Here is a 22626-nt window from a genome sequence, read left to right as displayed (position 1 = left end):
ACAACTTTCCAAACTGAACCATCTCCTTAGTTATATATTACACACTCATAAAATTGAATGCTAGGTACTTGAGGACATTTTATAATAAAAGTTTTTTCTTTTCAAGTATATATATATATATATATATATATACCAGCTCAGAAATATAAAGCAATATTTTACTTATACACTCCTAAATGTTATATAATACCTTAAAACAGTTTTATATTAACAATTATTGTTGGCATCGTTTTATATTTGTGTACAAAAGACAAATAGAAACAAGTTAAAAATTGGTTTTGGCAATATCATTAGTCTACAAAAAACGTATAAAAATAATAATATATTTTTCTCCTAAGATAGTAACTTAAAAAAAAAATACTTAATAAGAACTTTAATAGTTATTTACTATAACATGCATTTAGAATAAATATGGTTATAATTATATAAGCTTACATTCTTAATGTATATTTACAATATATACATTTAAAGTTCCGTTCTATAATTTTCTCGACTATAGTTCACACTAGACATCAGTGGTAATCCGCTCCAAAAGTTATACTCGTCCATAAACGGTCTTTCGGACAAAACAGGCGTGGATGACTTTATCAATAAATATTTCATATCCTTTTTGTTATACCTTGGCCAAGTATTGCCCGTACTTTTTCCGTCAATTGTCAACTTTCTAAAAACAGTTCAAACACATATATCGTATAAAAATAAAACAAATGTTCTTATTATTCGTCATATAATAAGAAATATAATATTTTGAGTAATATTACAAATATTATTTATTAGGAGTATATTAATTAATATACACCTACCTACTTATTAAATATCAAGTAGTGGGTAAGTACATATTGTAATATAGATTATAAAGCAAAGGCGTAAATATGGTTACAAATCTAGGGGACAAAAAATACATCGTTATAAGTACCTACTTAAAAAAAAAAAAAAATGTAAGACGTATCGTTAAAAAAAAATTAAATACCTATGAATTTAAATCTCAATATTAAATACTTATAATCGAGATTTTAATTATGTATGTCCTGTAGTGTATTGTTGTTGTGTTGTATGTACGTTACATTTATTAATACATTTCGAACTATAAAATAAATTAACCACTAAACGTAAACTATTTTCTTTAAGATAATTTGTTAATTATCACTGAAAACTGCGGTTACGACAGTTCAAATTTTAAATAAACCGTACTCAGAGCTGGCGAAGTTTGTCCAAATGTCCACCATAAGTTTAGACACATTTTCGTCTTGTGTGTTTAACCGCTTGCCTAAGTCGAAAAGGCTAATCATTTCATCACCGTGAGTGACACCTAAATGTTTTGGACATGGTCCGAAGAATGTATTAAATGAATGCTTGTTTGCATAATCGTATACATAAAAGTGTACAGGTGACATTACATTATTGGCCATGTCAATAACCCCTTTTAAGAATGTACCACCAGTAATCATCTAAAATAAATAATAATATTATATACATTTTTTAATAAATTACTAAAAATTATAAACATGTAAGAACCAATAATAAAATGTTAAAATTATGATAATATTACTAACATCAACTGTTTTTTTAGGATTTTCTTCAATTGAGGTCCCTTCTGGAAAGTAATGTTCTTTCAATTGATCACTAATAAAATCAACATCTTTGTATGAAGCGGTAAAATGGTAAAGCAGCATTAGAGGTACTATTCGTCTGAAGTTTTCTTTGAACTCAGGATAGATAAGACCATTTTCATCATACAACCCTAATTATATCGTAAAATAATAATAATAAGATATACCAAAAAAAGATTTTTTTTCAAACTGTGAACATGGGCAATTTTTTTTACACAACTACAAGTTAAACTGTGACATTGTAGAATTTATTAAAACGCTTCACAATTTTCGACTTAGAATTACATAAGTTATTTGTTTTTTATCAATTAATATTGCTATATGGCTATATTGTTTTGTAATCCAAATAGTGATTTTTAGTTTTATAATATCTTCAAGATTTTATATGTTAAGAAAAGTTTGTATACTACGAAATTAAATTGTAAGTTACATCATTATATAGTGCATAAAAATTTAATTTACAATATTGATATTGACTATAATGTTTAATTATATTTATTATTCGGTTGTTAGAATAGATATTATAGAAGAAATCCAGTAGGTTACTCCAACGGCTGAATCTATTTTTGACATTAAACTCATCTCGCACATTTGAATTACCAAAAAACAAAAATTAATTAATTAAGATTATACTTACGAGATGCAAAAATACCACCTTCTCCAGAAGTCATTCCAATTATTATCGGTACGAGTGATTCTTGTTTATAATATTTTAAAGGATAATTGCATAAAAATGAATCTTTTTTCTTGTGACACTTTTCCACAACGGCTGAAAAAGTGACTGATGGATGAACTTCCCATTCCTGAATTAAATTATTTTAAAATGCGCATATTATGTACTCGTATAATACTACGATAATTATATCTAATTTTGTGTTGCATTTATAGCTGTGACAATAGTTATTACAATTAAGTTCAACTTACATAAAAATTTCTATTTAATTGTACAAATGAATCGGCGGGTAAGAGCCTTAAGCATTCAATCATATCTTTTGAATTGGAAGGACATCCAGTAATTGTAGCAACAGCTTTGGCGCGCCGCTCAGCTAAGCCGGGTGGCAAGACGGCCCATTGACAAAAAGGACTTCCACTTTGTAAAATTGCTTTATGAAACAATCCTACAAATAAACGAGATTACAATTTAGTGTATTTAATAGTATGAGGTTGGTGGTTTGGTCGAAGTTTATAAAAACGTTGAAGCATACCTTTACTTAATGGTGACAGTAAATGCAAACCCACACTCACCGCTCCAGCACTCTCACCGAACAATGTAACTTTTTTATTGTCGCCTCCAAATTTGGCGATATTATCTTGAACCCAACGGAGTGCTAATACTTGATCTTTCAAACCATAATTTCCCGGTGAAATGTCATCTTCAGTACTCAAAAAACCTGTATAATTTATACTCATATAAATAATTAGATATTTTTTAAAAAGTGCATATATAATTAAACTTTCTTACCAAGAAGTCCTATCCTGTAATTTATTGTAACCAAAACAATGTCCTTATCCATTAGATACTTAGGGCCATAGAGCCTCATACCACCATGTCCTGAACTAAAACCTCCTCCAGGGATCCATACCATGACAGGTAAATTTTTAACACCTATTTTGGGTAGCTATTTGGCATATTTATATATTATGATACTAATAATAATGATAAGTAATTTATCTATGACATAAATATAAATGTAAACCTTAGGTGTATAGACGTTTAAATATAGACAATCTTCACTGCCCAAGAGGACATCAGATGTTTGGTACATGAACAGATTCTTTTGAATACACATCGAAGGTTCCGATGTAGCATTCAATACGCCTTTCCAAGGACGAACTGGTTCTGGAGCCTAAAGTTAACGTATAAAAACAATAACTTAGGTTGATTATTATATAAATGTGTTTTGTGTATTTTATTAGAATTAAGAGTTCGTTTACTAAGGTAATTAGCCCGGTACTATGTGAGGGGAGGACGGTTGGTTGGAACACATTTTGATATGTGTAACAAGGATTTATTGCTAAAAACCCAGGTGGTCATCCATCAAGGATCTAGCAACACTCTCTGATACACACACTCAGAGCATTTCCACAGTTGAGCGTACGATCGCGCCGCACTAAGCAACATAAATGTTTTGTAAATACCTTAAATCGGAGCGGTCCCACTGGTGGTTTTGCATACGGTATTCCTTGAAACGCAAAAAAATTCCGTCCATTTCGCGATAAGAACTGTTTTCCTTTCAATTGGCCTTCGTGTACGTTTATCAGTGGACCGGTGCAAAAGACATATTCAAAAAGTAACGTAAAAACAACCAACACAATGCAATGCATATTCAACTAAAAATTAAAACTATATAAACAAAAAAAAAAAAATTACCAAAAATAAATAAATAAATAGCAAATCGTATCAAAACCAAATCTATACCTATAACCTAGTATTTTGGCAGGTGCGCGCAGAATAAATACTCCGACTATCTTTAGTGCATCATACACGTTAGTAGGTCTCTATTTAAAATTGTTGTTTAACAACAACGACGTGCAACAACATTTATTAATCATTATAGTAGGTATAATGGTATAGGTATAACTATTAATCACAATTATTATTACACTTCGTTTATGATCGGCCTTCGTGCGTTGTTGTACCTACTATTAAAATTAAAATGAAAAAATCTATATACACTATTGAGAGTTATCTATTAGCCATTCAGAGTTGAAATGTGGATATTATATGTTATAATATTATGGTTTATCGATAGATAATAATTGAATTACATAAGGTTTATTATTATTACTGCGTGTATTTAATCTCTTATAAAATGTATTAAATTATTATTGTAAATGATCTATTAAATGTTTATAAATAATATATAAACAATTACTAACCTATATCCTATGATACATCGATACTTCAACGATGATGTACTTTGATTATTAACGATGCTTTGGCACGGTCCCGTGATGAATACAGTTTGACGTTGATAAAAATTGTCTTTTGAACACCTTTGAGATTGTACGACCTTTAACAATTAGCCAAATAAATTATATACATATTAATGAATTTCGTTGGCAATAGTACTTGTTACTTATTTTTTTACAATCATTTTGACTTAAACCTACATTTATATTACAAAGTGGCATGTAAAAACTGTAGAAAAATACTGTATAAAACAAAAATATGGTATTCGAAAATATCATTATTATATCGAAAATATAAGTTATGATTAACTTAATTTTGTCGAGAATTCTAAAAAAATGATAACTTACTGTTCATATTATAAACAAATGACTTTATTCGAGAAAAGGAAAATTGAAATTTTTTTACTTTTAAATATCTCACATAAATAAAATGAACAAAATGTACTTTTTTAGATTCAGAGCAAAGCGATGAATGTATTAATTTTCATAGGATGTTGAAATACGCGTTATACTCGTAGTAAAAAAAAGTGCATTGATCTGAAACTTTGAAGATGATATGTGATAAAAGTTACTTAGATATTTTTTGGATGTCAACATTGAGCATATACAATAATTTTAAAAATCTTCAGGAAAAAAAAGATAAAAACGGGTAAGCGGGTAGCACTCTGTTATACATTAGATTTATAGAGAGTTGCTGTAATGAATGTGTTAAAAAAACTTAACATTGACTTCATAATATAAAATTTGCAATGCATATAAAAAAAATTCTGAGCAAAAATAGTTCACCAGGTTTATATAATATTACTAAGTAACTTTTATGATATTATTGTGAATAAAATTGTGAATATTAGTTATTGTAACCTAACTTAAGACAAATCTACTTTTATGATGCGTAAAGATGTCTTTTGATCAGGCACCATCTGCCTCTCTTTGGTCGGCATGTCCGTGTCGTCGCTTCAAAGAGTGCAGGAGAGCACAAGCCATAACAGTAACGAACTTCCAATTCCGAATCCTACGAGCAGTGCTGTGTAAGCAGGATTTTTCAATGGGGGGGGGGGGGAGGCTTGAAAATAAAAATCATCCAACGACACCGGATTGTTGATAATATCAGTTTGATAGAAGTTATTGTTTATATTTATGTTACGGTAAATGATGTTATATCGGAAATTAACGTTATTCGCCGGTTATTTACGTTATTTACCAACGAATGTTTGAATTATTGTTATTTTCTAGTGAATAACGTTAATAACCGTATGATTTGGGAAAATATGTTGATTTTATTATAAAATAATGGCCAACGAGCAATGATAAAGTGATTGCTAAAATAATTGTGGTACTAATTGGGTAGATCAATAAAACTTTATCGGCCACAGATAAGGTAGACACTGAACCTATACAGTATTGAGTATACAATTACTATACAATATATCATAACATCGGTGGAGCCGTGGAGGTTACATTTGAAAATATCATACCTATCGAAAATTTATATAGATTATTATCTTAGTATGTGTACAACTGTCATCGTATTTACCACTTATTTAAAATGGCTATCGATATACAGACTGCCCTCAAGGGTTCCAATGTTGCCATTGCAAGACTGGTTGTAATAATAAGCGTTGTGCCTGCCGTGGGGTTGAAAAATATGTAATAGTAAATTTCATGGGAATACAACTTGTAAAAACAAATTTAAAAAAATGCGGGTACGTAATATCAGAAATATCGAAATGTTATTAAAATGTTTGTAATCAATAAGCAGACATATAGGAACTAATATGAAATGTTTCAGTTACGTAATTGTTATTAAATGTTAGGTATTTTGCAATAAAACATTTTGTTTCAATGTCATATTTCAGAAACATAAATGGAACTATATGATGTTGTTAGGGCTACGAGCGACAACTGGACTCTCTATGTCTCTATGGTGAGCAATAATCTGTGTATTTAATTATTTGGATTCGAGTATATTGATTAATAATTACTTTTTGTGTCTCTTAATACTGCTACAGCATAGACCGTAGGCAACTGCGAAACAGGAAAGGCATTTAATATAATACTTTTTTTATATTAATGACGATTATTTAATTGTATGCATATTTTACATGCAATTATATTGTACGATGTATTTGACTAAATTCTCGAATACACGATCTTGAGATCTCTCCAAACACTTGGAAAAAGGTAATATTTGGATCTGGTATCATTCTCCAGCACTTATAAGAGTAAGGAATGATACAGGTTAGGTTAATTAATTAACCAGGTCTTTAACTTTAATATAACATTTTAATATAACTATTGATAAGTCATTTTTATATTTATTCTATACATTTTTAATATTTATTACTTGTCATTTTTTTCTCTTTTATTTTTTTCTCGTTTTCTGTCATTACAATCACTTATACCTAATACTCGTGTTTCGTAATATAAAAAAAATATATTTATAAAAAAAACTAAGATCTGGATAAATAATAAATAAATAAATAAATTATATGAATTTGTGAGACATCTCCTTGCACTGCCTAACTATCTATATAGTAAAATAATTTAAGATATATCAAAATGCTTTAAAAAAAAAAAATTTAAATCTATTCAAAATAGATTATGTCAATTAGATAGCTCTGCGTATTTTAAATAAGAAAAACAAAATTTTGTTTTAAATGTTGGAGTAGGTGATGAGATAAAAAAATACAAGGTACAATGATTTTATTTATTATTCGTCCTAAAACTTGCAGTTAGTACCATACAATAGTAAGTATACGATATAATTTTGATATCTTATGAAATAATTTATTATTCATGTGAGTATTGTATCGTAACAAATATTCAGAAAGTTACTAAACGACTGATGAAGACGTCTCTCTGCACCAAGGCGCAATTTTAATGAAAAAACTGGGGGTTCTGAAGCCTATCTATTTTTTTTTTCATATTGTCTTATGATTATGGGTATCTGCTTTATGTTATTTTGTCGTAAACCAAATCTTTATTTCTATTGCGGATTTGAAACTTTTACGAATATAATTATTATATTTGAAACTAAATTTTGTAATAATTGTTTGATAATGCCTATTTATATCATAAACCTATTTACACAATTTTATGATAGTCAATAATTAAGGTGTTAAATTGTGTACATTTTCAACTAATTAACTTTATTTTAATCTACTATACTATACAAATTACAAACTGTACTTTTATATTTTATAACACTTAACTAATTCATTATGATATAGTAGTATACACGATCTTCTTAAACTATATCATGAAATAAAAATTAATAACTGTCTATTAATTACTACAAAAGTGTTTAAGAACATTTACCTACTACTTGATTACAATTTAATAGACACAATAATGAAACAGTTAGTGCTTGAGTATAAATAATTTTCTTATTATTATTTCTTTTTCTTACAACTTATGTTTTAAATGTTAAAATAAACTATAATAGAAATGTAGTCCATATTTTTTTTCTACATTTCTTGTACTATCTTTACTAAATATTTATAATATTTATACAATATATCATTATTTTTTGTATAATTTTCAATATCAACTGATTTAAATATAATCTAAGTAATTAAGGCCAATTAAACTAAATATTAGTTAATTAAGTTCATTTGATTATAAATACGGAATCAAAGTTCAGTTTTAACTGACGCTCGGGCTTCATTCAATCCAGACAACAATGGCAAACTATTCCAAAATTCGTATTCATCAACATTCGGTCTCTCTTTAATTAAAGGAATACTTGTATTAATAAAAACATATTCATATTTTTTGGTGTTAAATTTCGGCCATTTTTCTCCCTTTTTCGAACCATCAATTGTTATAGAGCTAAACCAAAATTTTAAATTGTATTAAATATATTAGTTGTGTACGCAGACACCATCATAACCAAACAACCATGATAACGTACTCGGTGATCGCAAAATTTGTCCATATGTTCACCATAAGATTAGATACACCAAGGTCCTCTCCCAGTAGGTCTCCACGATCCGCTGTATAGAATAGACTGGTTACTTCGTCTGTGTGTGTTACCCCTAACTTTTTTGGAAATGGATAGGGTCCATACAACGAATTAAATGATACATAATTCAAGTGATCATATATGTAATAATACACAGGTCGTGATAACTTGATTGCCATTTGAAATATACCGTGTAAAAATATACCACCAGAAATCATCTATAAACATTATAAATTAATTATTAAGGTAAATCATTATAAATTACTGTATAATTAACTGCAGTATGTTTATTTTTATTTTTTATTATTATATAATTGAGATGATCGTCAAAATTCATCACAATACCTACACTATATTATAAACCTGCTATATATGTTGTTAAATTTAACTATTTGAATTGTAAAATAATTTAAAAAACATTACAGCATTACAATTACGTTTGACTAATTATATGTATTTTTGTTACATGAATACATAATAATTAAACTTACTTTAACAGCATTCAAAGGATCGTTCAAAGTCCCGTCAGGGAAGTATCGTTTAAATATCCTGTCACCAATTATTGAAATATCAGAATACTTTGTTGTATATCTATACATTAAAAATGACGATACGTAATGATCGAAATTATCTTTTAACTCAGTGTACACAAGATCGGTTGCGTTGTACATTCCTTTAAAAAAAAAAAAAAACAAACAAACAAATATAACCTTAATTCATTTTTTAACACATTTCAATCGTAATTATATATTTGAAAAAACTAGAATATTTTAAAGATATATATTTATAATAAATACTCATAGAATAAAACAAATAATTATAAAATGACATTATTTAAATCAATATTATGCATAAGAAATTTCGGAACGGATGTTTCGGTGATAATATTATGTTTATGTCAATTCGACGATGTCCGTTTTGGATTTTCATTCTTAACCATTTGGGTGAAAATAAATAGCAAAAAAAAAAATTATATTACAATTTTAAAATATAATAAGTAATTTTAAATTATAAATAAATAAATAAGCCAAAAGAATTATAATTATTTATAGTAATTACAGTTAAAAATATATAAACATAAATATTAATATCAATGGTATTAATATATACCACAATCACTATAAATCATAAATAATTAAATCAATATAATTATAATTATTTATACCTAGTTGGAAAAAATAAAATAAAATTTCTTTACCACACGCCATACGGTGAGGCTGTGTTACAAAGACAAACATAAGTAAATTGCCGTATCACTGAAACGGTCACACGCCGAAACAGACATCGTAGAATTAACTTATTGCTGAAACGTCGTAGATCCTTATGTATATAGCAATTAAATCAATAATTGCTGTCGAAATATAAACATAGTTAATAACTTACGAGAAGCAAATATACCACCCTCTCCAGAGTTCATTCCAATTAAAACTGGAACTTTTGATATTTGTTTAAAGTCCAATAAAGGATATTTACACAAAAACGATTCTTTTTTTTTACTACACTTTTCAGCAACAGGCATGAAATTAATTACTGGATAAATTCTCCATTCCTGTAAAAATAAATAGAATAGAATAGATTAAAACATATAATTAGTCATAGGTTGACGATTATGTTTGATGATGATGATGATGTCGGAGGCCGTGAACCTCTAAATCCTTCGACAACAATTTACAACTATAATTACTAGTATGAGGTATGCAGTAGTAACAGCAAGATGAAAAACTCACATGATTTTGCGTCAAAGGTTATAATTTCATAAATATAATAAATATAGGTATAAAGTGTATAAAATATATTTAGTACTAACTAAAAAGTGTATCAGAGTTTCAAATTAGGTTTTCTATAATTGGAAAATGTCTTTACATTAATCCATGCATAGTTCACCTTATAACTTTCTTAATGTTAAAGCTTTATAATATACTTACAAATAATCTATTATATAGATTCACTAAAATTTTCGCAGGTACTTCTTTTAAACATTTAACCATTTGTCTTGGTTCTTTGGGACATCCAGCAATAGTTGCAATAGTAGAAGCTCTTCGTTCAGCCCATCCCGGTGGACTTACACCCCATAAATTTAACGGCGACGCACTTTCCATGATTGCTTTGTGAAACAAACCTATAGCATATAATATATGTGCATGATTGTATCTTGATATTTTTAGATACTTGAATTTACCTTTACTCATCGGTGATAACAAATGTAAGCCAACACTAGCACTTCCAGCACTTTGTCCAAGTAAAGTAACTTTTTTTCGATTTCCTCCAAATTTGTCAATATTTTGTTGGACCCATTTTAGTGCTAAAACTTGATCTTTCATACCATAATTACCTGGCAATACATCATCTTCAGTACTTAAAAAACCTAAACATTTTAATTAGAAATGTATTAAATGTTTAAAGTTATATCACTATGTTTTAGCACAGTTACTTAAATAAAGATTAACCATAAAAATTAATTACTCAAATAAATATACCTAGAACTCCAAGTCTGTAATTAAAGGTGACTAAAACTATGTCCTTGTCTAACAAATATTGAGGACCATATAAACTTAAACCTCCTGAACCCGCAAAATAACCTCCACCGGCAATCCAAAACATAACTGGTAGCAATTTTCTATCACCTTTTTTTGGTATCTATACATATATGTAAATTATATAGTATATTATAATATTATTACTAAACAAAAATTATTTAAAAATTGATTACTTTTGGAGTGTACACATTGAGATACAGGCAGTCCTCTGCACCGACAAGAATATCTGCTTGTTGATAATAAAACAAATTCTTCTGAATACACACTTGTGGCTCAGTAGTAGCATTTAAAATACCTATCCAAGAATCTGCTGGTTCTGGATCCTAAAAACAATTATCTGAATTACATTTTGTTACTGCCAGTTTTAAGGAGTTTGCTATAGGCAATAAAGTGTGCAATAAGTGTCACATTTTATACGACCATCAGTGGATGTAGGTATATAGATAGATTATATCAATGCTCAATTACTACTAATCCATCACTTTATTTTTATTTCCGCACATATGATATATCCATGAAGTCATTTAACGCGAGTGAGAACGGTTTCTAATTTTTTACTCTTCTTGTTTAAGAAACACGATATATTAAGATTAACCTTAAATCTAAGATCCCCAGTTGGTGAATTGGCATAGGGTATTCCCTGGAATGCTTTGAATTCTCGTCCATTTCTTGTCCTCAAACTACTACCAGTCAACTTTCCTTGTTTTAATTCTAATACTTCATCCGCACCAAATACGAACCCGAATAATAATAATATATAAATAACAAATATTTCCATCTTTATCTGAAATAAAAATATTTATTATAACAAGTGAAAAAATATTATAAAGGTAGCTATATATTTTTGTTCATAACAGAAAATTAATTTTTTATTAATCACGACTTCAAGTGTCAATAGTGATTAATTATTATAAAAATATTATGTAAAATAATTTCATACAAATATAAACTTTTTTGGTGCATGGTATAGCCACATACAGAAATATTTGTGAAGAAATGTATCCATTAGAAAGTTAAAATAATGGCATAATGTACAACAAATAAGCATAACCGATTTACCAGTTTATGATGTTATTGTACATATCTGCCTAAATCACAGCTTAAATTGAATATATAAACGTATAAGATAAATCGTATTCATTTACCTTGTATTTAGTATAACAATTGAGTATATATTGCATAATATACATGTATTATACTCAAAAGTCATAGATCCTAGGTATAATGTTATTGTATAGTAAAAATTATCATCTTAATATCACATTAATAAAGAATCAAATAAAAATGATTCAGTATCAAACTTATTCTGAGTGCCTACATTACTATTACAATATGCCTACCAATATATAATATTTTATACCTTTTAAATTCTAAACGAATTGATAAATTAATTAATTTACAACTTTTGTTTATGTCAGATGTTTATTTGTTTAGAAGCAAAACATCATATATTAGTCTATAATATATAAATAATCAGTTAAATCTTTTTTTAAATTTATAAGTCAAATACGAGTATATTGTGTAACTAGATAACTATAGACTCTAGAGCTATAATGAAGCTCAAAACTAAATCTCTAACAAATAACAATAAATATGTTAAAGACAAAAAATGTTATAGAGAAAATAATACATGGATTAGTCATTAATAAGTATTTACAATATTATTAATAATATTATTATGTGCAAATGTACAATCTAATTCACGATTTTTAAATATAATGTAAATATATAATAAAACAATCGTATTTTCGTATTACCATAATGAATAGAAACATAAAACTTACTTCAAGACATATACTCAGCATTAATATTTGTATAGATAAAGCAATATTTTATGTAATACAATTTACTAAGTATTAAAAGGACATGGTTAATTCAATAAAATTAAAAATTTTTATAAAATGTGATTATTATTCTTAAAATTCGGTCCGTATACTGTAGAAATAACGTTAAGTGCGACATTAATTAATTTATTTGTTCAAATTAAACCAAATATGATTAAAACACTAGTAAGCGATATTGATATTATATAGCCCCATTTTATAGTAGTCAGCAATCGACGGTGGGTATCTATTGATTACAATTTTATTAGATCAGGTCAAGTTTTTTAATCATTAAAAAACTAAATCTATCATAATAAATTGTCTAAAATAAGGGTTAAGAGTTGAAATTAAATGATAAAAATAATAAATACTAGTTATAACAGATCAAAAATGGTTAATTAAGTTTATACTTTTATTTGACTTCTATATGATCTAAAAAAATGTTGATAAATCTCTTTAATTTTCATCTACATGTGTTGTAATAACGAATTACAAACGGAAGTAGAACGACTGTCGGATGCATACTAGTTTGGTAAACAAAACTACATAAATTAAATTTTAAAAAAACCAAATAAACATTATATATAGAAAAAATATATATATATACATATTATATACTTGTTAGAAATTAGAAATTTGACAATTTATTAAACAACTGATCAACTTAATTTAAATTGTGAATATACAATTTAATACAACAATATTCGTCAAAACCTTGAGGGCTGGTTTACATTCGAAAAAATAAATTCAGTTAAATTTAGTAACGATTCCGAAAAATTTAAGCTTATAAATGATCTACATATTATTAAAGATTACAGGAAATAATGTTATTAACGGAAAATAAAAGAGTTCAGATTCAAATTAACTATAAGCTTTAAATTATGACTTAAAATAATAATTAATTATTATTTGACATTTATTATTGATCTCAATGTTATAGGCTTATACCTTGATACGGTCCGCAGCGACAACCATGTACAAGTACGGTACCATATCAAGTGTTCGAAAGTCAAGTGTCAGGTGTCATAAAAATCTTATGTTATAAAACGTCTTCTCACAAATATCATGAATTACAAACAATTCTAAAATTGTATAAGTAAAATTTTGTCCATCGAAATTATTTGTCTTATCATTTCAATAATATTTTATCTTTACTCTTTTAACCATAAGTATCATTCTTTATCGTTTTAATAACATTTTATCTTTAATTTGGTACTACTAACACCAAATGAAATACGTTCTCAAATTGTTTATGCCATTTATTTCGAAGTTCGAAAGTATAGGATTTAAACAGTCTCAATTAAAAATTAACAAAATAAAATTATTTATTAAGTTTTTTTATATTAAAATGGAATTAATTTTGACCGTCACTCCGTCTGTTCGTGAAAAACGACATGTTATAAATGGCTATTTATACATATTATACAGTAGACAATATCAAAGAAAAACTGATGATAATATTATGTTTATTTAGATTTGTCGATGTGGAGCTCGTATACCTACAGTCGATTTTTAAAAATAATGTTCATATTATTGATCCAAAAGGAAAGTCTTTTTTAACTAACGACCATTCTCGTGGGCTAGACCCACAATATTTACAAATTAAAAAAGTCAAACAAGGTATCAAAAGAGAAGCTGATGAAAAAAATGATACTACATCTAAAATTTATCAAGAGTCAATAATGTCCACATCTGTAGCTATTGTATCACAAATTTCTAAAAATTCAACTAGATGTTTGATAAAACGTCGAAGAAAGGGTCAGGCATACAATGAGCCAAAATCAATTAATGAAATTGCTGTACCCGAAACACTTAAACATACTTCAATACTTTAGACAACAAATTATTTTTAGTAAAATCATTTCATCGGGACACTGATTTTGTTATGATTTTTAATACAGCTAAAAATTGTTTACTTTTAAAAAAACGCAACATTTTAGATAATGGATGGTACATTTAAATCTTGCCCTACATTATTTAATCAATTATTTGTTACACACGGTTCAGTTAAAAGAGGAAATAACAAAACTTTTGTAACATTAGTTTATGCATTGATGACTTCCAGCGATCAAGATTTATACATTCAGTTGTTTACAAATATTAACAACTTTGCCGTTGAAAACGGAATATATTTGAATGAAAATAATTTGGAAATAATTACCGATTTTGAGTTAGCATCAATAAATGCCATTCATAAAGGGTTCAATTTTGCAATACATTCATCGTGTTCTTTTTATTTCACTCAATCAATTTACAGAAAAATTAAAAACGTTGGTCTCAGTAATAAGTATCAAAATGACGATACTTTCAATCTTACTGGCTCAAAAAATACCAGCATTGGCATTTCTTCCTGTAAATATGATAAACGATGCTTGGATTAATTTAAAAATGGAATTTAGTAATGACAAAAATGAACAAAAACTTGTATCTCATTTCGAGGAAAATTTTATTCTTGGTAAAATGAAAATGCGGTATCGAAATAATAGAACACCAAAAAGACATGAACCTATATTCCCTCCTGAAATGTGGTCTGTCTCTTCAAGGACATTAACCGGAATTTCTAGAACATCAAACTCTGCGGGAAGTTATATCGCGTACAATGATTTTGTCGTCGTTAATTTTAGTAGGGAGATCGCTTGACGTGGATTTAGGTAGACCATAAATAATGACATTAAGCTTGCATCGATCTCGCTCGGTAAATTCTTGTAAGACATCTGAGTGGGGTGACGGTATGTGGGTTTGATGTGTTTAACTTAAGAGCAAGAATCTTAGATTCTGATAGGTCGACTTTAATACGGAGCTCAGAAATTTCAAGTGAGAAATAATCAAATCTCGGGGTAAGAGCGCTGATACTCGTTTAGAATTCAGTGCCTATGGGTTTGTGACCTGCAGGGACTGTAAACGGACCGAAAATAACCGGTTATAGAACCGGGAACCTTGTGTTAATTATTAACCGTAACTTAACCAAAACCACTATTTTCAAATGTTTAAATAACCAAACCAAAACCCGAACCTAATTTTTAAAGTTCAATTTTTTCGGTTTTTAAAGGTTTTTGTCGGTTATAACTTTCTTATTTATAAATAAATTTTTCAAAAAAAATATACCATTTTTTCTACGCTTTCAACATTATTTATTATTTTATTTATATTTTATTCTTTTCAAGAATATTTTATATTATGTAATGGAAAATAAAAATCATTGCCTGCAGTATACAATCCACAGTCTAATTATTAAATTATTAATATATACTTTACTTTATTAATAATTTGATAATAATTGATTGTAGTTTGTACTGTTTGTAGACTATAATATTATATGCTATAGCTGAGCGATACTGAGTACTGTCAAAAAATATTTAAACGAAATTATTGAGAGTTGAAAATATTTTTTGTTTTCTTGTTATGAGAAGTTGATAACAATAATTGTTAATTAAGGTGAAATGTAAATAATAAAGCATAAGTTTATTAGTTGTAATTTTAAATTGGAATGTAATGTTACCATACGGTTTTCGATTTTTAAAAGAGCTGTCTATCCCTATACTTGGTTGAAAACTACCAGATTTATCTATACCTATGTATATTTTTTGGTTGTATTATTACGGTTCTATAATCGCATAAAGTTTTAAAATATTTATTTTTTTTTGTAGCAGGTTAAAACCGGTATAAACCGCAACTGTGACCGCAATTTCATATTTTTAAAATGTATAATTAAAACCGAAACCTTAACAATATTATTTTGGAAAACCGAAACTGAAAAAAACATAAAGGTTACAAACCCTGTTTGTGACCAGCCAATAATTTATCTTGAGATGATTGGATACATTCAATAGCTTTTAAAATGTCATCATTCGAAGTGCACTTCTCAGAAGTAGTGAAAGTTGAAGAAAGCGAGCGAGTAATGACTGATGAAGGCTTGGACGTACTTTGTGGCATAATAAGTAGAAGTAGGAAAAGAATAAAGAGTTTTAGTTTAGTGACAGTAGGGTAACACTATGACACCATTGTATAAGAAAAGCTTCTGAGTACGCAGTGTATACAATGGGTGTGATTTGGTCGTATCTCAAATCGGCACTTGTAACTGAGCGGCGTGAGATAACGCAGACCGTGTGACCTTCGGGCATGTAAACATTTAAAATAACTTCCGTATTTTCGACAGCCGTGTATATCTATGTGGAAACCACAAAAATTATTCTTATGCAGAGAGTTTTGGGTGGACCGAACATAAATCGACACCAGCCTAAGCATGCACTTATAACAGAGTAGTTACAACAAAGAACGCAAAAAACTGGTAATTATTAACGGAAATATATGCGAACAAATAGAGAGAAAATTTTACTACTGCGACGCGATGTCATAATATATAGTAATTTATATTACTTTGCCAATAGTTTGATATAATAGTGATATACTGATATTAAAACCAAAATAAATATATGCAATTAAAATAATTCATTTTTATTTGATATCAAACATATCACAAGACTTCTCGTATTAAGAAGTAGTATCTCATAATAAGTAAGTACTTATACTCATCAAAATATTAAAATATAGAATTACAATATAAAAAAATAAAATTAAAATAATGTATCTGGGTAGGTAAGTACCTACTTATATAAAATCTACATATTTATCAGGTAAAGCATTATCAACTTTTGATTTTCAAATGACGACCTATACTTAAAATTTCATAAACTAAAAAGGCTATTTTTCAATGAATTTTCACCTTTAAATTTTCATTTTTCGTAAATCCGTTAACAAGATATAGCCTCCAAAAGTTGGGTTGTTTTGGGTGATGTTGGTGTCTGTGTGTTATAGGTGTATGTTTGGTAGAATTTACACAAAAACACTATAAGAGTGTTATTTGATAACATAATCGCCTTGCATAATTTTAGATGTACACCTAAGTTATAAAATAAAGTAATAAATACATCAATAAAACTGAACCAATATAAACATATAAAAATAATATAAATTGGCTATTCATAGATAAGTATATTAATTTTGTACAATAATCAAATAATTTAATATCCAAAATATTCCAAACCATTTAGTTTCATATTTAATTCATAAACTTGTGGATAAAACATAATCAAGTTTCAATTTTAATTGATCCTTGATCTTATGTTAAGTTAGTCAAGGTTAATTTTGATCTTCGTTCAATCCAGACAACAATGGCAAACTTTTCCAAAAGTCATATTCATCAACATTCGGCCTCTCCTTAATCAAAGAAATCCTTGTATTAATCAAAACATATTCATATATCTTAGTGTCAATGTTGGCCATTTTTATCCCTTTTTCGTGCCATCAATGGTGATGGAGCTAAACCAAAACTTTAGGGTTGTATAAAATGTATTTAATCGTGCACACCTACGCTTATAACTAAACAATCGTGATGACGTACTCGATAGTCACAGAATTTGTCCATATGTTCACTATAAGATTAGATACACCGAGGTACTCTCCTTATAGTTCTCCACGTTTCTCTGTATAGAATAGACTGGTTACTTCGTCTGCTAACTTTTTTGGAAATGGGTATGGTCCATACAACGAATTAAATGACACATTATTCAAGTGATCGTATATGTAAATTCAGATCATGATAACTCGATTCCTATCCATGACTACTTCAAGGAATATTGGTTATAAAATATAATACTTCCTAAGACCAATTAATATTAATTGATGCAGTGGAAATCAAATCAATTAAAATATGATATCATAATTTGAATATAATTAACAAAAAATAACTCTATAATATTATTGTAATACTATTTTTAAGATGATTTAATTAATTTAATAAAATATTTAAATTATTTGTAGTTGAAAAATTACTCAGATATTGAAAGATCGGCAGTTTTCATGTATTTTGTTTCGGTTAAAATAACGTTAGGTATAACGTATAGACTCAAATGGAATCAACAGAGAGAAAAACACTATTAAGTGAATAATTTATAGTTTCGCTAAGTTATAAAGTCAGCAATCGATGGTAGAATATCTATAGTTCAATCTATTATTGCTAATTTAGGTCAATTTTTTTAATCACTGAAAAACTAACTAATAAATATTTGGGAAAACTTAGGGTAAAGAGGTGAAAGTATACATATATGAGATATATCTATTATCTATGCTCTATGGCCTCTGGGTAATAAATATTAATTATTTTCAGCATAAAAAAACTTATTGAGTTTAAATTTGATTAATAATATTTTCATTAAAATAGTAAAATACATACTCCAGACTACCAGGCCACATTTTTTATGTAAAAATCAACATTCAATTTTTGAGTCAAGTACCTTCTAATATAGTCATTCGACATTCAATACAACATACTAAAGTCTAAAGAGCTGTATACCTATTATTTTGATGTTAGGTTTTCACTTTAAAATATATACGAAGCACATTTTTTAGTGAACTATAACTACTTATTATAAGTAAAGTAATTTGAAACTGAATTTCAGTAAAATTACTAACATTGTTAAATGTTAATCTTCGTTTAAACATGTAATTTCAACCAAATTAAAACTCCAAATATCTATAAAGAAAAATTGTGTATATATTTTTCTAGAATTTTCGTTGTCATTATGAACTACGTACTTGGAATATCATACTAAATTCCCAATTCTAATCTATACAAATTGAATATAATGTTATACATTTTCAACTACAATATAATTTTTCACATTTTCATGATTTTAACGAATTATGTCAAAATTTATAACTTTAGAACCTCATTAAAAATATTTTGTGTAATATACTAATATACTAACGCCCTTAAATTAGGTACACTTATAAGAAATTATGAGGAACCGCTTGTACTACATTTTCTAGTAAAATATTATTCATCAACAAAAATTGAAAAAAATATCAAAAACTATCTAATACTCATAAAGTCATAAGTAACTCCAAAACCAAAGCATTTTTAAAATGTTATAGTGAATAAAAAATTATATTTATATATATACATATATATTATATATGGCATATGCGAACATGAAATGTACAAAAAACTCGGACAATATAGGTTTTTGAATGACAGAAACATTATTCTATCATCTTTAATAATAGTATAGTACCTCAATTAATTTAAAAAGTAGTTATACTTAAAGAAGTGTTTAAATATTTATTAATCATCGCAAAATATTATTATTATCAGAAGACAGAAAGAATATCAGTCCTGTTTTTAAATATTTTTTACAAACCTCTATTAAAATTTATTAAAATTTAAGTACCTATATAACTTAGGCTCGGATTTATATGTGTACCGTCATTGTCGGTAATTCCGGCATTAACGGTAATGACTATAGGCAATGTCAGTATGCCGGTGCATACCAGTCATTGTAGGCTATTGATATATATTTCCGTAATTAACTGGTAAATATAGTCGATGTTATATTATTGTCATTTATCGATATTTTCCAAGGTGGTTATCGATTAGTTATCTTGATTTATCGCGTTAACTATTCCCTCTGACAAAATAATCGTACATAATTTTAGTATCCCTGATGTTGATAAGGCTAGAGGATCACCTCGTAATTTATTAGCCGTTGTCACTGATGTTCAAGATGGCTTGTAAAAACTATGTAAGTGGTTAAATTTAAAAATAAGAAAATTATAAGAAAAAATTAATTTTTTATTTGTACAATATTAGGTACAGAAAATGGTTTCTTAAAGCAGAGATACACGTGAACAGAAATAGTTCCATGTGACGAAAACTTTCTCGATTTTAAGAAGACCACAAATTCCGCAAAAGAAAGGGAAATTACTCTCTGAGAGGCTGCCGGGCATAACAGTATTGCTGGGACTCAGGGATATCAAAGGTGTCATTGTAAAACAAAATGCAAATTAATTTACGCTTAACAACTTCATGTTAAAAATGTCTAATATGTCAATAAGTTCGATGACCTTGTATGTCAAAAACACTTTAAAATAATAATAAAAAACAAAACAAAACGCCAAAATGATCAATGTGCTTGTCGAGCAGCTAAAAACTTATGTAATTCAAAATGCCATAGTAGTTTATCTTATGAAAATAAATAAAATATATTTAGATAATACGTAATAATAATCATGGTTATGTTGATTTAAATTATATAAATAAATAAAAATAAAAAATAAAATAAATAAATAATAAATAATAATATATTACCCAAATTAACTATCGATTGTAGGCATTTTATATATTGCCTATAGCCATTGTCTTGTCAGTATTGCCTTACCTAATTAGCCATTGCTAATATTGATTAGTAATTACTGATAATAGCTTATTTCTGACATTGACGGTAACATATGTATTTATATAACCAAAGTATGTATGTATATTTATACAACAAAAAAATGTTCATAAATATATGCTAAAAAATTCATATATATTATCAAAAAAAAAAAAATTTTAATAATAATAATTAATAATATAATGAATTAAAATTTAAAAAAAATATATTTATACAACTATCTAGTTATCAATAAAAAATAATAATAATAAATAATTTAATGAAATATAATAAAAAAAAAATAAATATTTATTCTACTACCTAATTATATTGAATAACGAACAACGAACACAGATTAAACCCACGAAATTAAAACACGACCAATTCGTTAATGTAGGTATACTGACTTACCGTCAATAGTTCAAACGCAAACACGTGTTAATAAATCGTTATCTATCATCTATTGTTTATTGAAGTCATAAGTATCAAACATACATCGACTGTAGATATTTTAATACTATGTATTATTTTGCTACTATTTTGTACTTTTTGGAAACACCGGAAATTTAAAAAAAAAAATTGAAAAATACAATCGTATTATAGAATTAATAATTAGATAAATAATAAAATATCTTAAATGAACAAATTGTCGAAATATGAAAGAAAAATGGAATTATTGAGAAATATGTAAAAACATGTACTTATGACAAAATATATAAAAAAAATTTAAAATAAAATATAGTTAATTTCATTGGAAATCCCTTGAAACGAATTTATCACTTACCTAAATTAATTTATCATGTCATAGTAAAAATATGTATTTACATATAAATCCGAGTCCTATATATAATCAATCCAAAAAACCATTTAGCTGTGCGTATAATCTAATGGGATTTTTTCTTTTTTATAATAGCACGGAAAAGTTTAATTCTGTGTTAAATTTGTTATATTTTTACGTTTTAGAAACTTTCATCAAATCAACCATTACGTTATTACACAGAAGCCAAAGATTTACTGCGATCGTATTATATGCAACTGGTGGTTTCAGCGGCTCTATAATAAGCATTGTCTGTTTTTTATGACCGTACCGCGATTATTGTAAAAGACGTTGCACATCACCGGCAAAAGACAACCTCACTGAACAGCGAGGGCCGTGAAAATGCAAAAGTCACAGAAATACAGAATATAGGTCTGAACGGACCCAACTAGTGTTTAACATTTGAAATTAATTATAAATTGTAACTATTTAGAATAATGTATTTCGGCGATTCAGCTTATTATTTGATATAAACGTAAAGACTTCGAAGTTTAGGCTCTTAACATTTTGTGGTTGCTTTCGTAAGTATTCGGGAGTGTTACATGTCTATGTTTCGATGTATATATGTTAACATGTTTTTGTTCCCGGCTAATGACTTTAATGTTGAAGTCGTATCAATAAATAAAAAAATATATTATGTAATTATAATCATTTTAATACCACATTATTTATCAAAACATGAAACTATTTTTAAATAATGTATTATTTTTCAGTTAAAACAATATAATATGGTTATATTTAGTGGTTAAAAT

The 22626-nt window shown here is 27.3% G+C and overlaps 2 protein-coding genes and 1 long non-coding RNA gene across 9 annotated transcripts; 1 reads left to right on the top strand and 2 right to left on the bottom strand.

Moving 5' to 3' along the window:
* Positions 1-214: 214 nt before the first annotated feature.
* LOC107163719 (esterase E4-like) lies at positions 215-4633 on the bottom strand. Of its 4 annotated transcripts, none has more exons than XM_015511270.2 (10): positions 4491-4633; positions 3750-3954; positions 3308-3457; positions 3073-3229; positions 2816-3001; positions 2535-2728; positions 2248-2413; positions 1554-1741; positions 1192-1448; positions 215-664 (listed from the first exon to the last, which is right to left on the bottom strand). In XM_015511270.2, the coding sequence occupies exons 2-10, from the start codon at positions 3933-3935 to the stop codon at positions 466-468; spliced, it is 1683 nt and encodes a 560-aa protein (XP_015366756.2). In that variant the 5' UTR covers positions 3936-3954; positions 4491-4633; the 3' UTR covers positions 215-465. The 4 variants fall into 4 exon arrangements, with proteins under 4 accessions (XP_015366756.2, XP_015366760.2, XP_015366757.2 ...); XM_015511274.2 differs by having other exon boundaries at positions 3750-3941; positions 4491-4582; XM_015511271.2 differs by lacking the exon at positions 4491-4633 and adding an exon at positions 4030-4234.
* A 2583-nt stretch (positions 4634-7216) lies between these two features.
* On the bottom strand, positions 7217-21141 carry LOC107163699 (juvenile hormone esterase-like). 4 transcript variants are annotated; one of them, XM_089226241.1, is made up of 11 exons: positions 16624-16864; positions 15009-15197; positions 11620-11808; positions 11198-11347; positions 10965-11124; positions 10667-10852; positions 10413-10606; positions 9871-10036; positions 8979-9160; positions 8437-8705; positions 7217-8354 (listed from the first exon to the last, which is right to left on the bottom strand). In XM_089226241.1, exons 2-11 carry the CDS (start codon positions 15036-15038, stop codon positions 8156-8158), a joined length of 1725 nt encoding a protein of 574 aa, XP_089082367.1. In that variant the 5' UTR covers positions 15039-15197; positions 16624-16864; the 3' UTR covers positions 7217-8155. The 4 variants fall into 4 exon arrangements, with proteins under 4 accessions (XP_089082367.1, XP_015366726.2, XP_015366725.2 ...); XM_015511240.2 differs by lacking the exons at positions 15009-15197; positions 16624-16864 and adding an exon at positions 20994-21141; XM_015511239.2 differs by lacking the exon at positions 15009-15197.
* LOC149055932 (uncharacterized) lies at positions 20180-22526 on the top strand. The gene is made up of 3 exons (XR_016191478.1): positions 20180-20427; positions 20496-20664; positions 22021-22526. It is a non-coding gene; the product is annotated as an uncharacterized LOC149055932 (long non-coding RNA).
* Positions 22527-22626: the final 100 nt, after the last annotated feature.

The sequence above is a fragment of the Diuraphis noxia genome, unplaced genomic scaffold, assembly GCF_037042655.1.
Source record: "Diuraphis noxia isolate RWA-SAM2 unplaced genomic scaffold, SU_Dnox_SAM2 contig0004, whole genome shotgun sequence".
NCBI lineage: Eukaryota > Metazoa > Arthropoda > Insecta > Hemiptera > Aphididae > Diuraphis > Diuraphis noxia.
Note: the sequence above shows the minus strand (reverse complement) of the source record. Positions and strands in the feature narration are given on the sequence as shown.